Genomic DNA, 18,214 nt, shown 5'->3' with positions numbered 1-18,214 from the left:
GCGCCCTCCCCGCGCCGCGGCCGGCATGTGACCCCACCCCCACCACCCCAGCCAGACATCCCAAGCCCGAAGGGGAAATCCCCTAGAGACGCGCAGCGAGAAACGTCACGAGGTGGGGGGAGGGGGGAGTCCCTGAATCCGGTGCTGACACTACCTTTACCCTTAAGGCCACCTACACCTTGTCTCCACAGAGGAGCATTCATAACTGTTTCAGTATAACTGCTTTCCTTTGTAATCCGGTACATTCTATTTGATGCCTTTACAAATATTATTTTGAGAACTGGGCCCTAGGCTCTGCCAGGCTACAAAGGGGATCCATGACCACTGCGCTGGACCAACGTCCTCTTTTTCTGCGGAAACAAAATGAGGAAACAGGCTTACAGATGAAATGACTCGTCAGGATCACGTAGGTCTGAAGAAACAGCGGAGTTTGTGTAGTGTAGTAAGTCCTGATTCTGCTTTGCTTTTACTTTTTGAGATAGGTTCAGAAATTATGGCATATTTGGTCCTCGCTGTAATCCTGTGCTTGGGGATCCGTGCCCGTCCCCTCGAATTCTCTGCCTTAAACATATGAATAGTTTAAACATAAAAACATTAAATACATTTAACCATTGATCCGAGCAGTTTGGGGCTTTTGAACCTCTTTAGCAGGACAAAAAGGCCATCTTCGTGAAATACCTGTCCTCCATTCGTTTCCATTGGCCAACATACACAAAATAGTTGAAGTCTTTACGTCCAGTGCTTCTTCCATTCTATGAAGCAGAACCATTCTTAAAAATGTTAACTAAAAAAGCTTCCCATTTTTTGGAAGGTACGAGCCAGTGTGAAATGGAAGACTTAAGGGAGGGGAGAGGTTAGGAGTAAGGAAGAAACATTGCTATGCTTAGAAATGTTTATATATAGAAAGAAATGTTTATGTATAGAAAACTCAACAGAAACTTATTTCCACAATTTGGGTGCATGAGTCAAGTGGTTTTTCTTAGGGGGAAGCGGTAGGAAAAGAAGGGAACAAGCATTTATTAAACACCTACTAAGTACTGCTAAGTGCTTTACAAATATTATTTTATTTGTGTTCTAAAATGAAGCTTCTAAATATCCACATTTGTAAAGTCTTCTGAGTCATCATCTGTAAGATAATCCTCAGCTCATACAAAGATATTAACTGCATTTGGTAAATTCGAATTTTTTTGATACTGAAAAGTAGAACCTCAGAATTCCAGTTACTTATCGTGGCAATGTATTAAAAAAAAAAAACAACCACCTTTCATCATTTATAACTAATAAAAAACAAAGGTGATTTGAAAACTGAGAAGGTAGTTATTAAAAATAAATCATAGCTCATTCTAAAAAAGTGTGCATCACTGAAAATGTACAATGAAGTATAAGAAATATGTTCAAATGGCGCTTAAAGCTAACAAACTAGTTTATTCCCCGAAAAAGTTAGCAATAGGGAAGTTATAGGCAAATAGGACTAAGTCTTGGCTTAAGGGTACTCAATGTTGCTTGTTCTGTCACTCTTTGTGACTCTGTTTTCTTGGCAAAGATACTGGAGTGGTTTGCCATTTCTTTCTCCAGTGGATTAAGGCAAACAGAGGATAAATGACTTGCCCAGGGTCACATAACTAGTGTGTGTCTGAGGCCAAATTTGAACTCAGGTCTACCTAGCTCCAGGCCCAGTACTGTATTTACTGAGCCACTTATCTGCCTCCAAGGGTACTCAATAAGATCTTTAAAAACCTTGTTAGGAGAATTTAGTTTTCCTACCATCTTTATCTTCTTAGAATTAAATCTTCATTGTGACAGTAAAGTTGGGAAAAGTTAGGCAAGATTATGTGAGTATGTTCCTGCTTTACTTCCTTTCAGTTCAACAAACATTAAATGCCAACTATGTTCAACACAGTGCTAGATGCTGAAAATACAATAATAGACACAGGCATGCCCTTAAGAAGCTTACAATAAAATCATAAAAGATAAGAGGTACATAAATATGTACAAGTTAGAACATAGTAAGTGCATATTAACTTAGAGGTTGTTGTAAGCAAAGCACTTTTTTCCCCTTATAAATTGTAAAAACACTATACTGTATAAATATCTGCCATCATCATTTGGAAGTGATGTTACTGACCAAAGCATCAGTCACTGATCTTTTTATGAGAAGATACTATTCATTACCCTAAAGACTTGAGATCACCTGCAAGGGGCAAGGGCCATGATGACAGTGAAGTCCTTACATAGAAGAAGGTTGCAAATGCCATTGGCCTATACAGACTCAGCTAGGAATCTCATTTCCAGCAAAGCTGGAGTGGAAGAATGGGTGGAGAAAACTTGGTAGTTGGGGTGACAGTCATCTCAGAGGTCTACTAACTAAGGTTGCCAATTGATATTGGCTGAAGACCATTGCATTAAAAATTGGACTTCTCAGTTGTCTTCACAGTAGTGCTAACATATTTGCATGGATTCATAAGATTCTTAGCAAGTTTCCCTAATAAAAAGGAGTGCATCTTAAAAACATCTAGTATTTGGGGTAGCCATCATTAGTAGCCATCAGACAGATTAAAGTTAACTGAATCATTTGGGAATTAACCTTGTGGCCTTAGTCCCATTAGTCATACTACATACTTTATTTTGATGGTCCAGTAGACTCTTAAAAAAAGAAATCTGGGGGGGGCAGAGCCAAGATGGCAGAGTAAAAGCAGTGACTTGCTTGAACTCTCCCCCAAACACCTCCAAATACCTATAAAAAAATGGCTCTAAACAAATTCTAAAGCAGCAGAACCCACAAAAAGACAGAGTGAAACAAATTTACAGCCCAAGAAAGCCTGGATGGTTGATCAGAAAGGTATATCATGCCAAGCAGGGAGAGGAGCGCAGTTTGGCACGGGCACACAGGCAAGGCAGGCCACAGCGAACCTGCAGCAGACCTCAGAGGACTGAATCGCAGGCAGCTGTGGTGGTTTCCAGATTCCTCAACCCGCCAACACCAAAGACAACTTAGAAGATCAGTGGGAAAAGTCTGTGTCTGCGGTGAGAGAGAGAAGCAAAGTCCCAGCCTCAGTTCCTTAGCTTGGCTCAGGTGGCGGCTACTTCCAGAGCTTCTGGCCCACAGATTGAGGGGGAATCGAGTGGCTGATCAGAGAGGGATTGCAGGGATCTCTTTGCCAATGCTGAGGCAGGAATCTCTTGCTTTGCTCATGCTTGGATCTGGGTCACAGTTCTGGGTGTTAGTGCTGGGGTGAGTAGGAGCACTGGTGTGGTGGAGCGTGTAGTGGTGGTGGAGGGAAAATCCTCCTTACAGTTCCAAGGCAGAAGAGAGTGCTTGTGGTCACTCCCAGACCAGAGCACAGGCCAGGAAAGGAGTAAACACCTCGCCCTTGATCATAGCACCTTGGAAGAACTGAAAATTTACAGGTCCCTAGAAGTATCTCTGAAAACAGCTACACAAAACAACTGAAGCTTGGGACAATACATTCTCCACACTGGAAGCAGACCCCTACCTTAACAAAGAGTTTAAAACTCAAGTAATTGGCTAGGATCATGAATAAACAAAGGTCCAAAAAAAGTCAGACCATAGAATCTTTCTTTAGTAACAAAGAAGATCAAAACATACAACCAGAAGAAGACAACAAAGTCAAAGCTCCTACATCCAAAGCCTGCAAGAAAAATATGAATCAGTCCCAGGCCATGAAGAGCTCAAAAAGGATTTTGAGAAGTAAGTAAGAGAAGTACAGGAAAAACTGGGAAGAGAAATGAGAGTGATTCAAGAAAATCATGAAAAACAAGCCAACAGCTTGCCAAAGGAGACTCAAAAAATACTGAAGAAAATAACACCTTAAAAAGTAGCCTAACCCAAATGGCAAAAGAGATCTAAAAAGCCAATGAGGAGAAGAATGCCCTAAAAAGCAAAATTGGTCAGATGGAAAAGGAGCCCAAAAGCTTACTGAAGAAAATACTTCCTTAAAAATTAGAATGGAGCAACTGGAAGCTAGTGACAATTTGAGAAATCAAGGCACTGTAATACTAATTCAAAAGAATGAAAAAATAGAAGAGAAAGTGAAATATCTCATTGGAAAAACAACTGATCTGGAAAATAGATTCAGGAGAGAGAACTTAAAAATTACTGGACTATCTGAAAGCCATGATCAAAAAAAAGAGCATAGACATCATCTTTCAAGAAATTATCAAGGAAAACTGCCCTGATATTTTAGAACCAGAGGGCAAAATAGAAATGGAAAGAATCCACCAATCTCCTCCTGCAAGAGATCCCCAAAGGAAAACTCCTAGGAATAGTGTAGCTAAATTCCAGAATTCCCAGATCAAGGAGAAAATATTGCAGGCAGCCAGAAAGAAACAATTCAAATATTGTGGAAACACAATCAAGATAACACAAGATTTAGCAGCTTCTACATTAAGTGACCACAGGGCATGGAATATAATATTCTGGAGGGCAAAGGAGATAGGATTACAACCAAGAATCACCTACCCAGCAAAACTGAGTATAATCCTGCAGGGGAAAAAATGGTCATTCAGTGAAATAGGGGATTTTCAAGCATTCCTGAGGAAAAGACCAGAGCTAAATAGAAAATTTGACTTTCAAATACAAGACTCAAGTGAAACATGGAAGAGGTAAACAAGAAAGAGAAATCATAAGAGACTTACTAAGGTTGAACTGTTTACATTCCTGCATGGAAAGATGATATTTGTAACTCATGAGACCTTTGTCAGTATTAGGATAGTTGGAGGGTATGTATATAGATAGATAGATAGATAGATAGATAGATAGAGGGCACAAGGTGAGTTGAAGATGAAGGTGACATCTGGAGAATAAAATTAAGGGGTGAGAGAGGACTATACTGGGAGAAGGAGAAAGGGAGAGGTAGAATGGGGTAAATTTTCTCACATAAAACAGACAAGAAAAGGCTTTTACAGGGGAGAGGAAGCGGGGGAAGATGAGAGGGAATGAGTGAATCTTATTCTCATAGGATTTGGCTTAAGGAGGGAATAATATACACAATCAATTGGGTATGGAAATCTATCTTATCCTACAGGAAAATAGCTGGGGAAGGGGACAAGACAGCAGGGGGATGATAGAGGGGAGGGCAGATTGGGGGAGGGGGTCATCAGAAGCAAATACTGAGGAGGGACAGGGTTAAAAGAGAGAATAGAATAAATGGGGGACAGGATAGGATGAAGGGAAATATACTTAGTTTTTCACAACATGACTACTATGAAAGTGTTTTGCATGACTACACATGTATAACCTATATCGAGTTGCTTGTCTTTTGAATGAGGGTAGGTGGGGAGGGAGGAAAGGAGAAAATTTGGAACCCAAAGTTTTAAAAACACATGTTAAAAAATTGTTTGCAACTGGGAAATAAGAAATACAGGAAATGGAGTATAGAAATCTATCCTGCCCTATAGGAAAATAGAAGGGGAACGGGATAAGAGAAGGGGGCGTGAGATAGAAGAGAGGGCAGATTAGAGGAAGGAGTATACAGAGTGCATGCCATATTGGGGTGGGGGGAGGGATGAGATGGAGAGAAAATTTGGAACTCAAAATCTTGTGGAAGTGAATGTTGAAAACTAAAAATAAAGAAATAAATTTGAAAAAAAAAAAAAAGAAATCTAACACAAGATAGAGAACAACAAATTGTCATTAAATACTCTTGGAATTAAACTGAATCTTACCCTGAGAGCAATACTGAATACTGAATTACAGAAAAGTACAATGCAAGAGGAAAAAGGAATTAAAAGAGAAAAAGTAGGTCATGAGGAGGGATAAACCATTATTTAATTTCTTTGGAAAGTAGCCATGTTAATTCCTTCTTTGTTCCCTATACACATAGACAGGAAAACAGGAAATATTAATTTACAATCAAAATATACAAATATATATATATTTTTAAAACACATGACACCAAATACAAAAATGATAGTGGTTTTACTTCACTATCTCAGGAACAATTTATAAACACAGGATATTATAAGCTCTATTAGGTAAATCAAAGTGCTGTTTCATATGATTACAGAATATTGAAGTTGAAAAGACCCCTAGAAATCATCAAGTTCATCTTTCTCATTTTTCAGATAAGGGACTGAGATCTAGAGGTGACTTGACTTGTCTAAGGTCACATTAAGGCAAAACCAGGTTTAGACACTGATTCCCAGTCCTATGCTGCACTATACTAGACTGGCTCAGAGATGACCTGAGATACTTTAGATTATTGATAGGGCACCTATTTTAAATACATGCCTTCTCTAAAATTCTAAACATATAAACACAGTAGTTGCTATGCTTACCATATTTGAAATTCCTTAGTTTTTTTTTTTTTTGCTGTGACCATTACTTCACTTTACTTGACAATAAAAAAAAGGAAAGGAGAACTAAATCAGTTTGTTAGCTCTATTGACAGGGTCTCTTAATGATTGTATACTTTCTAAATAAGATCATTTATTTTTTCATTCCATAATCATCATTTTTGTAGTTACTCTGTGCTAGGCAGTAGGGGTGATAGATGATATAGCAGTCCCTGCTTATAAGGAGCCTACAAGTTCTGTGTGTGTGTGTGTGTATGTGTATATAAATATATATATAAAGATAGAAGTCAAATGCAGGGTTCTTTAAGAGCATAAAAGAGGCTAATGTGTTTATCAGAGTTCAGAGGAAAGAGAAATTCCTCAGTGGAGGATCAGGAAAGGCTTCAAGGAAGGGCTAGATCTTGAATTTTAGTAGGTGAAGATGGAGGTGAGGGTGTTATTCTGTTTATAGTGGTATGAGTGCATAGGATTTGAACATCAAACCATCAAGTTTGACTCAAATGTAGAGGCCACGAAGGCAAATAGTGTGAAATAAGGCTGAAAAAGGAGTTGGAAACTTAAGGAGAGCTTATGGAGAGCCTTGAAGGCCAGGATAGCTAAGGATTTTGAAACTTATTCGGTATGAAATAGGAAGCTATCTTGTTTTGTTTTTGTTGCTGTTAACGAAGTAGTGATATGGTCAGACCTATGCATTAAAAAGCTAAGTCTTCGTGATTATAAGGAGTAGAATGAGAGACTGGAGACAGGGAGATGTAAGAAGCAGTGTAATACAGTGAGTGGGAAGAGCAAGGTTTGAATTCAGATGACCTAGGATTGAATCCTACTTTAATATCTTAATTGAGCTTAATATACTTAATACCTGTGTGACCTCTGGCAGGTCACTTACTCTGTGCCTCAGTTTCCTCATCTGTAAAATGAGGGCACTTGATGAGATGCTAAGATCTGTTCGAATTCTCAATGTATAATCCTATGAGACCAATTAGGAGCATGATGCAGTAGTTCAGGCAATAGTTGATGAGAATTTGAACTAGAATAGCAGCAGTGGAAACAGAAGTGGGGTGGTGGTAGATATGAGAGATTAGAGAATTGAAATCATTATATTTTAGTGATTGGTTACAGGGGGCAGAGCCAAAATGTTGAGTAACAGGAAGAATTACAGCAAGTTTCCTTCCTCCTCAAAACTCCAAACACATCTAGTAAATGCACCAGACCAAATCCTGTTGGAGAAATTTAAGAACAAGTCACAGTGACTCATTTTTCCAGGCCAAGCTGGCATACGGAGACAAAGGTTTGTGAACATGGGGGACTGGGTCTGACCAAGAGCTCACTCAGCAGATTTGTCCAGCCCTCAGTGACTGAAAAAGGACTGAGGTTGTGCACCAGGGGAACACCCATCTGGAGTGCCATGATCTCATACAGGGTACACGTGCCAACTGGCAAATCTGTCACTCACTACCTAGTTCTGGGGCATCGATCCAGGACATACTAAGGAGGGAACTTGCTCCTATGGTTGGAATTCCAAGGGGAGGATCCTAGGCTGTACCATCATATGCTACAGAAAGCCCAAAGAGGAGCAAGACTTTAAAAAGACCACTGAATTTACTAACTAGGAAACCTATTTCATTTGATTGGTGTGAAGAGAAAGCAGGTGAAAAAGTGGAGGCAATGAATATAGGACACACTTTTTAAATGTTTGGGTAGGGAATTCCTCAGAGAAGAGTCAAGGGCAGGTTTTTCAAATAGAGAAGACCTGAGTTTATTGAACAATGGAGAAGGAACCAGTAGAGATGGAGAGATTGGGGATGATTAATGGAACAAAATTGTGGAGGAAGCAGGAAAAGATGGAATTAAGAGCACAGGTATATTAGCATTTGTCAGAATGAAGACCAAATCATCCTCTAAAGCAAGGAAGAAGGAGGAGAGAATGAGTAAAGATTAGTTTTAAGGTGAGGAAGCTCACAGTAGATGTCTCTATCAGATGTCTTGTTTGACGTCTTTCAAACAAAAAGAATATTTTCATGCCCTGTGAGTAAATAAATAGTGATGGGAGGAATGAAGCCTTTTTCAGATGATTTAGGCTTCTAGATGATTTATCTTTATAAAAGGTAATGCTCATGCACTAATTATGCACTATGTGAGAAAAGCAAATGTACTTGGATTTTGTTGTGTACTAATTCTCAACAGGTCAACTAGGTGGCTAGAGTGCTGGGCCTGAAGTCAGGAAGACTCATTTTTCTGAGTTCAAATCTGGCCTCAGACACTTACTAGCTAGGTGATTCTGGGCAAGTCACTTAATCCTATTTGTCTCTTCATCTGTAAAATGAGCTGGAGAAGGAAATGGCAAACTACTCCACTATCATTGCCAAGAAAACCCCAAATAGGGTCACAAAGAGTTGGGCACAACCGAAAATGACTAAAACAATTCTCAATGACTATAGAGCTATCTTCTTGTCAAGTTCCTTAAAGGGAGACATTTTCTCAGAGGGGAAAATAGCACATGTGAGGAACATGTTAAAGCTAATATTTTTCTTTCTGATATTAGCTTCTCATGTTGTATATATTTTAGAGTTTATTGTGCTCAGAAAAACATTTACCCATTTAATTAAGGGGCAGCCTCCTACAAAGTTTTCCTAAAATACATTTATGTTCCATGGAGTACTACATTTACTTCTAAGCTGGATGTGGGTTAAACTTCTTTTTAGTGTTTTCTAAAATGTATATGGATTTACTCCAAAATGTTAACACATTGTGTTTGAAACACTCTAATGCTTAGGGAAGGGCTGTGTACGAGGGCAAGAGAAGGTCCTAGACTTGTACCATGGTGTTGTAAAGAGAAAAAGTGTAAATTGGTAGTTTTGCTGCCTACCACCAGAGTATAAATCCAGGGCACTGGATCCACTTTAAAGGGTACCTATTGGGATGGGGGAAGGGACCTACCTATTTCTGGATAAGGAGGTCCTGTATCAGAAATAAGGAAGTTCAGAAGCCAGCAGTAGAGGTATGGCTCAGACCCCAGAAGCACAGCAGGGTCTCATTTCCAGCATCTAGCCCAGCCTGCAGAGAAATAACCAGGGCAAGAATACCCAATCATAAGGGAGCCTACAATTTTGGCACTGAACCAACAGAACTTTCTAGCTGGCTGACAAGGACTCAGTGCAACAGCAGTCTATTCTTGCTCAGACCCAAACCAAGATCAGAAATTTGCATTTAAAAGGAGGTGAAACACACATTTGGCCCTTGATCAGACCACTTTGAGAGTACTGAAAGCTTGCAGGTACAAAGCCTGTCCCTGAGATCCTAGAATAGCATGGTATTCAACACCTTCAAGACAGCAGCAACAAGACTCTAGCCCAGACCTTTTCTCCAGAAGTGCACAGAGCTAGGCCCTAACTTTAAGTCTGAAGTAAAGAAGTAGGCTGGAAAAATGAGCAAACAAAAAAAGAATCCCATCATAAAAAGCTAGTATGGTATGGTAACCAGGGAACTTAATGGTGGCAGGGAACCTAAAGATAGACCCAGAAGAAGAAAATGGCTACCAAATATTTACCAACAAAGCCTCAGGGAAATATACAGCTAGAGAAAAATTCCTAGATGAGATGATATGAGTTTAAAAAAAAGAAAAAATATTTTTAATGAAAAAAAAAATGAAAGCGCTTGAAAAAAAAATAAGACCTAGGAAAGAAAGAATTGGAAAGGGAATTAATAACTTGGTACAAGAAATATAAACCCTTGCCCAAGAAACTAATTCCCTTAAAATTATAATGGGCTTGAAGCAGCGAGGTGGTGCAGTGGAGAGCTCTGGCCTTGAAATTAGGAGGACCTGAGTTCAAATATGACCTCAGACACTTGACACATACTAGCTGTGTGACCCTGGGCAAGTCACTTAACTCCAATTGCCTCACCAAAAAAAGCAAAACAAAAACAAAAAAAAACCACATTACAATGGACTAGATAGATAGACAGAAGCCAGTGACTCCATGAAGCAACAAGGAATATTAACATAAAGTCAAAAGACTGAAAATACAGAAAAAAATTAAGGTATCTCATAGCAAAAACAACTGAACTGCAAAACAAATCCAGAAGAAAAAAATTTGAGAATCACTGGACTATCTGAACATCATGACCAAATATGGAGCCTAAGCATCCTATTTTAAGAAATCTTAAAAGAAAATCACTCGGATCTCTTAGAACAGAGGGCAAAGTAGGAATAGAAAGAATCCCCTGGTCACCTCCTTAAAGAAACTCTGAAATGAAAATTCCCAGGAACATCATAGCCAAATACCAGAATTTCCAGTCAAAGAAAAAATATCACAAGTAGCCAAAAACAAAGAATTCAAGTACCAAAGAGCCAATCAGGATCACACATGATTTAGCAGTCACCATTAAAAAAGAAGCAGAGAACCTGGAATACACTATCCCAGAAGGCAAAGGATACGCATTCATAGCCAACCCTAACTTATTTAGCAAAATTGAGTGGAATGCTACAGTGACAGAAATGGACTTTTTATTAACAAAGTCTCCAAACATTCCTGATGAAAAGACCAGAGCTGAACAGAAACTTTGAAGTTCAAACACAGGAGTAAAAAGAAATATAAAAAAGTAAATATGAACAATAATAAAGGACTAAACAAGGATAAATGGCTTACATTCAAATATGCAGACATGATACACGTGTCCCTCTGAACTATATCATCATCAGGAGGTCAAAAAGGTGTCTAATTAGAAGGCCTGGGAGTGGTTCTGTTATGTCTTGATAATCTTAAAAGAAGGTTGGAAAGTGAAGGGAAGAGAAATACACTGGTGAGGAAAGGGAGAGGAAGATTAGGGAAAATTATCTCATATGCAAGTTGACATCTATACAAACGAGGAGGAAATCAAGGGAGTAGCTGACATTTGAACCCCACTGTCTTCTGAACTGGTTGAAAGAACACACACACACACACACACACACACACACAGAGTTGGGTACATAAATACATTGCACTTAACAGGGAAAAGGGAGAAGGGGAAAGGGAGAACTAGAGGGAGGCATATTAAGGGAGGGATTAGTCCTAAACAGAAGAGACTTTAAAGACATACAAAAATATTTATAGCTCTTTTTGAAGTGGCAAAGAATGGGAATTTAAGGGGCTCCCCATAAATTGGGGAATAGATGAACAAGTTATGCCATCCAAATGCGATGGAATACTATTGTGCTCAATTCTCATCAGTGTAACCATTAGCCATGATTACAGAGAACTAATGATTAAACATACTTTCTGTCAGAGGTGAAGGACACAAAATGAAGAATGAGACAAAATTGTTTTTAGACATGGCCAGTGTGGAAACTTGTTCGGGTGGACTATATATGATTGTAATGGGTTTTGTTTTTATTGTGTCGTCAATTGGGAGATGGACTGGAATAGAAGGATGAGAAGGTAGATCTTGGCTGACTGAAACATTTTTCTAAAAAATTAAGGTGGGCAATAGCCATGAAAGTACTAACAATTTTAGAATTATGTGTTGCAAATGAAGAGCATTAAAGTTCAGAAATGATATGTCAATGTGATATCAATTTAGTTTTGTCCCCTATATAGGGGACAGCTAGTGATGAAGAGATAGAATGCCAGGCCTGGAGTCAAGTAGAATTATCTTCTTGAGTTCAAATCTGGTCTCAGACACTTACTAGCTGAGTGACCCTGGTCAAGTCACTTAATCCTATTTGCCTCAGTTTCCTCATCTGTAAAATGAGCTGGAGAAGGAAATGGCAAACCACTCTAGTGTCTTTGCCAAGAAAACCCCAAATGAGGTCATGAAGAGTTGGACACAACCAAAAAAAATAAATGAACGACCACCTCTATATAGATCAGAATTACTTTCTAATCAGTATGTATCAATTAGAAAACTAATCTCTTTTTCTGCCTTTCAACTTTTCAGAACTATTCAAATGGGAATGACACTGAATAATCCAAGTTTGGAAGTAAGTTTCATGAATTAATTATATAAAAGGAATAACCTCTTCTCGCTCATCTTTTATTTTAATTTTTATTTAATTTTTTTTGACTAGCTTTCTTAGATTTTATTCCTGTCATCTTTATCCTTTTATCCATGTAATCTAATACTTGCAAATCCAAGCATTTGGTCTTTCTAAATTTCACTCACATAACATGCCCAGCCATAAAACAGTGTTATTTAATACTTATACCATGGCTTACAAAGGAAAAAAAGTTATAACTGACATTTAAGAAAATTTTTACTTTATTCTGTCCATCAGACTAAAAATAAAATCCATTTTCCTTACTGCTTTCCTGTTCGTCTTTACAGGCTTCAAGTATTTGGTTCTCTATGCAGCTGCATTAAGCACTCACCTTTCTTACTTTGTTAGTTCAGAACAGTCAGAAATCTGATTAGGAGACAACTCCATTTCAATGAGCAGCTTGTGTATTGTGTCTCTTCATTTTTGTTGAGAATACTGAGTCACATGTCAGCTAAGATTTTTTTCCATTCTTGGTAGATTGAAGGAAATTTCAAACAACATTATGAAATGGAATGTATTTCATAATTATGTAGTCTTTATTTTAGACACGTTGTAAAAAAAGTTGACATGGAATAAAATCTTTTTTTTAACACAGCATCAATATCAGTACACAGTTAATGATTAGATCCAAACAAATTTAACCACATAACAAGTCCATTTATCTGCAGGAGCTTTTCACATTAAACTTTTGGAGCAGAGATAAAATGTGCTTAAACACACAGAGGGTAGGGCAAATCTATTGAAAAACTAAAGCCTTTTCTGTTAGGGTTTTGTTTTTTAGTCAAATACTTAAACTATATATTGCATTAAAGAACTTGGAGTCCTCTACTTCAGCAGTGTCAGTTGCAAATGAACAAAAAACACCCATTTGTAAGGCCATAGGAATGCACTGAAATAATTAAATTCAGTGGAAACTAAGAAAATGAAATGGAAATTGTTATTTCTTGGCATAATTAAACATAATCAGATGTGGCACAAGCATAAGAGATGAAGTGATCTGAAAAATAACTACAAATAATTATTTCTTAAGCTTCATATCTGCACATTTCACTAAATGAAAGTGAAATTAAAGATGTTTTCATAGTGAACAAGAAACATCAATTTTATTAGCCTAAAAACATTTTAATTCTACTGTAAAACTGCTAGTCGAAGAATGTGATTTTCACTAACATCCTGTTCCTGTAGGTCACATGTTGAGGCATCCCTTTTCTTTCAGATGGTGCAAAAAAAGAAGAGGAAATGCTTTTTCTAAAAAGAGACATTTGCAAAGTCAACTAGAAATAAATGCCCTAAATTTTACATAAGTAAACCAAACATGTTTTTAACTTTAAGTATGAAAGATCATTTTCAAAGGTTAAGTACTAAATTTATATAAAACAGTCTTGGTCATGGAAAAAGAAAATCCGAAGAAAAAAGAAAAAAGGAAAAAAAGTCTGAATAAATGTTTCACTTGTTGATCCTAAGTCCAAAGCTTTATTAGCCATAATAGAGATGATTATCATTGAGAACCTAAAAATTTAAGCTGTAATCTTGGAGGAACTTTTGCAGAAATTTACCTATATTACACAGCTACATTTTTTAAAAAGAGCTGGAATAATTTTTTTTTGCATTATTGGACATAACATAATAGGTTCTAGTCTAAACTTGAAATGTCCACTTTTGCCTAAAGACTAATGATGCCTTTAAATCCAAGACAAAACATAAATCTGCTATTTTGTAAAATGTATAATAGCTGGCTCACCTTTGTTCTACTAGATATTAGAATACTAGTTTTCAAACTGAGGTATAGTTTTAAAAAGTCCTTCAAAGTAAAGATAATAGTCTTCTGAAAGCTTACAAAGACTGCACAAAATGTTCATATGGATAGTAAGAAAACCTGCAGCACCCAGGAACTGATGCACAGGCAAAACATACCCTTTATTGTTATCTGTTTTTCTAAAGTAAAATATAGCTAAAATAGGTTCCCAGCTAAACGGTACAATCAGTGATTTACATGCTACTTAGATACAGCACATGTTTCATTGTCTGACACTCTCAGACTATATTTGAAAAGGTCTACACCAACCCTTATAAAAAAATTAGTACATTGATAATAAAGTGCAGCCACTGAACCACTTAATACTGCTGCAAATATCTGTATTTTATTTTATTTATAAGACCAAAAAATGTTCACATGAAACTAGAATTCTTCAGTTTCATCAGGGAACAGACGAAATTGTCTGTTATTAAATCCTTCTACAAATAGAAAAAAATAATGTATTATATGAACATTATTAAGCAAAATGAAATATTTACTGGATCATTTTACCATGCATAAAGTGAAATTTCCTATGGTTTCACCTCAAATTTATATACAATTTAGCATGGCTAAATGTAAGAAAATAGCAAAGACATCTTGTTTTTATACAACAGAGCAAATACCCCAAATGGCTGCTACTTCAAAAAGCTAAAATTTTAGACTCATAACTTTCACAGGCTCTTTCAGAGGGAAATTCATGGAGACTAGGCATTAACATATACAGGACAGAACCAGAGAGAAAATGGAACAAAGGCAAAGCATTCTATTAAAAACAAACCAACAACATTGCTAACCACAGAATATGTCAGTTTTGGTTTGCAGACAACCCCTGAGATAAAAATCAGTATTAAGACACCAAATAGTCAGAGGTAAATTACTGAAAGATAATTACATTCATAAATGGTGTCATAACACTTGCCTTTATAGAAAATACTTTGCTACCTTACAGACAACTTAACTACTTGACCCTTTTCTAGAAAACGGTAAGTACATACAAAATGATTAGGGATGTTTTTGAACATGATTTTTTTTCTTTAAAAAAAATCCATCTGAATAACAGATAATGATTTATAGTCAAGTTATAAGGAAATATTATTTTATGGGAAATAGTAACAGGGAGCACTGTTTCATCTATAAACACCTCAAACATCAAACCTAAAAAGGTTGATGATTTTTAGTAGTAAGGTCTTAACACTAATCAGAAATAGCTTTTTGCATATTTACTGCTGATGAAATATGTTTAAGTTTTGAAGCATGGAGACAGGTAAACTTGTCAAAGCATCCTAATGACAAATCTTATTTCAAAAAAAATTCTCAGTAATGACAGCCAATTAATTTTTTCCTATTACTCGCCAATTATGACAGTGACTATAAAGTGTACAAATAAAAAAATTCCTAATAAGGATACATTTCACCTGTTCATCCTTTTATCATTCCTTTGTTGGGTTTACACTGACCTGAATCTGGCACCTTAATAACCACTAATTTCTCTTATTTCTGCTCCATGAACATTTTTTTTCCTTTAAAAAAAAAACCTGCAGAGTGTAGCAGGAATCAGTGTTCAATGGAAAAAGCTCGCACGCTTCTGGTTGGCTTTGCCATAAATAACACCATCAACCTTTATACTCGGTAACTTAGAATGTAACCAGATGAATGAGGTTTTACAGATTCAATAACAGCTGTTTTGAAACTAAAAACATTACTCATGTTTTCTTTACTGAAAGGGCATTACTTACTAGAAGCTTCACGAAATCCAGTTATGCACATGTGTGTTTTTAAAATCCAACTCCCTAAAACTTCCCAAAGTTACACTGTCTACTCAGGTTGCTCTCTTTATACAGGTAAGCTTTCTGCAAGCTAAAAGACTAACTCCTGCTAACCCTGGTTAGAGTTTATGCTAGAAATAGTTAGTATAAAGGAGGTACCAAAAAGCAAAGGGGCTGTAAATCCAAGAAGAAAATTTTGAGTATTATCTTATGGAGGAACTACCATAAGCCACTAAAAAAAAAAATTACCAGCCACACCACAGTATATATAAAAAATTTCAAGGTCTCAACTAAAAAAGAGTCACATGTGGAAGTCAAAATCAAGAGTATTGGATAGAAAGTAAGGAGCTAGGGGGCAGCTAGGTGGCGCAGTGGATGGGGTGCCAGCCCTGAAGTCAGGAGGACCTGAGTTCAAATCCGACCTCAGACCAAGCACTTGACACTTATTAGCTGTGTGACCCTGGGCAAATCACTTGACCCCAACTGCCTAAAAATAAAAAAAAAAAAATTAAAAAAGAAAGTAAGGAGCTAAGACAAGGGAGAAGGGAAGAGGACACTAAGGAAAAAAACTGGGAGAAGAGGAAAGTGTACTGGGGTGCAGTCAGGTGTGGTCACCCGTAGAGAACTCCCTTGGAGAAACTCCCCCCACAAATAAGAATTAGCAACTTGTCTGTAATCTGGGGCACTGACTAGAAGGTAAAATGATTCCTTATGGGCATACAGTCCTATGTAAGTCCCACAGAACTTGAGCTTAGGTCTTCCTGACTTTGAGGCTGAACCTTCATCCATTATACCATACTGCATCAAATATTTTTAGAACAGTCAAGTAAAAGTGATTTAGAGCAGTTTTTACAAACTAAGAAGAAAGGATATAAATTTAGAAAATTATACTCTTAGCTACTCCCAATACCTGTGGGGTCAAATAGACAAGAATGAAGCAAAGCCCTACATTCTGAAGAGAGGAAAAAGTAGTAGCCTTGGTACAGACCACTGCATTTTCTTGAATTAAAAAAAAAAACAAACCTCATTAGCATTAACTTTTCTTTTTAAGAAATTTACATAAGACTAGAGCCCCTCAAAGCACATACTACAAATTATATTTGTCCTTATAAACCAGATGAAGTCTCTGAATTTGTGTAAATTTAAAAATTTCTCTTTTGTAAACTTCCCTGAAAATGCACAAATCTGTTAAGAACTTCACAAGACAAAACTGTGCAAATACAAGTGTATGATTGTGCTGTAACAGGCAAGGACTAACACTGATGTGCAAAGTTAAAAGAAAGATAGCAGCTTTTGCAACAGGCAAGAAAACAAACAAAAAGTTAACTCCTGCGTGTGTCTCCACTTCACCGCTTCCATGTTTGAGGAAAAGAGCCTGACCAGCTGAAAGGCCACATGGCCATAATCCATGTTGTATTTTGTTTAAAGAAATCTGAGTTCCACGGAGCTCTCAGTGGCAGCTTGGTGGTATTGTGTCTCTGGGGCTATGTGACCCTGTGCTTTCAGAAAAGCAGGAAAGGTTCTTCTAGGTGTGCTGTAGTCCATTATTAAGAGTTTATCAAAGGAGTGTACAGCGGAAGAAACTGCTCTTCTTCGATCTATTTTCTGTTATTTTCACTGGTCCTCCTGCCCCCGGTGAATTGCTGTCATTCTAAAGAGAAGAAAATAGAATAAAATTAATCAATAGATGATGTCATAGTTTACCCCAACACTCTACAAGAAAATTATCATATTAAAAAGGTATTTGGTACAAGGTAATAAGAAGGTAATTTTCAAACCTCTTCAAACTTTTTTTGGGGGAGAGGGGGACAATGACAAAGGGAAAAAAAGGCCTTGCTACAGAACATTTAGATTAGTAATCCAAATAATAAAAAGGAAGCTCTTGTTGCCATATTTATAGAAATAATAGGCAATAGAATATAGGGCTTATGCCTAATTATAATAGCACTGCTTGTATATCCTGGCATTCTAAGATAAGTACCAACAGCATTATATTCAAAGATATTATTCAGTGATCAAGCTAAAATACCGAAATTGTCTATTGTGTGTCACTGAGATACTTTTATGATTAAGCAAACTGTAAGACCAGAGCTATATATTTACATAAATGTCTATCACATTTCATTTCAATATTTCATTTATTCAGTTAAAAATTCAGTAATTCTGGGTTTTTATCAATGAATCTCTGCATTACCAAAGATTATTTAATAACGTTGTCAAGAAAAGGAATCAAAGCTTCCAGACACAGATAAGGATCAACGTTCAGAGAGATTGTTTCCATCCCTTTCACTCATGTTCACCTGGATATACACATCCTTA

The 18,214-nt window shown here is 37.1% G+C and overlaps 1 protein-coding gene across 1 annotated transcript in view; it reads right to left on the bottom strand.

Moving 5' to 3' along the window:
- Nucleotides 1–16,408: 16,408 nt before the first annotated feature.
- Nucleotides 16,409–18,214, bottom strand: part of RAB8B (RAB8B, member RAS oncogene family) — a 77,425-nt gene continuing 75,619 nt past the window's right edge. Inside the window, exon 8 of the mRNA XM_027852210.1 lies at nt 16,409–17,546. Coding sequence (XP_027708011.1) covers nt 17,454–17,546 — 93 coding nt within the window. The 3' untranslated portion in view covers nt 16,409–17,453. The remainder of the gene's footprint in view (nt 17,547–18,214) is intronic.

Source organism: Vombatus ursinus, unplaced genomic scaffold, assembly GCF_900497805.2.
Source record: "Vombatus ursinus unplaced genomic scaffold, bare-nosed wombat genome assembly UNPS02009205.1, whole genome shotgun sequence".
Lineage (NCBI taxonomy): Eukaryota > Metazoa > Chordata > Mammalia > Diprotodontia > Vombatidae > Vombatus > Vombatus ursinus.
This window is presented reverse-complemented; position numbering and strand designations above follow the sequence as displayed.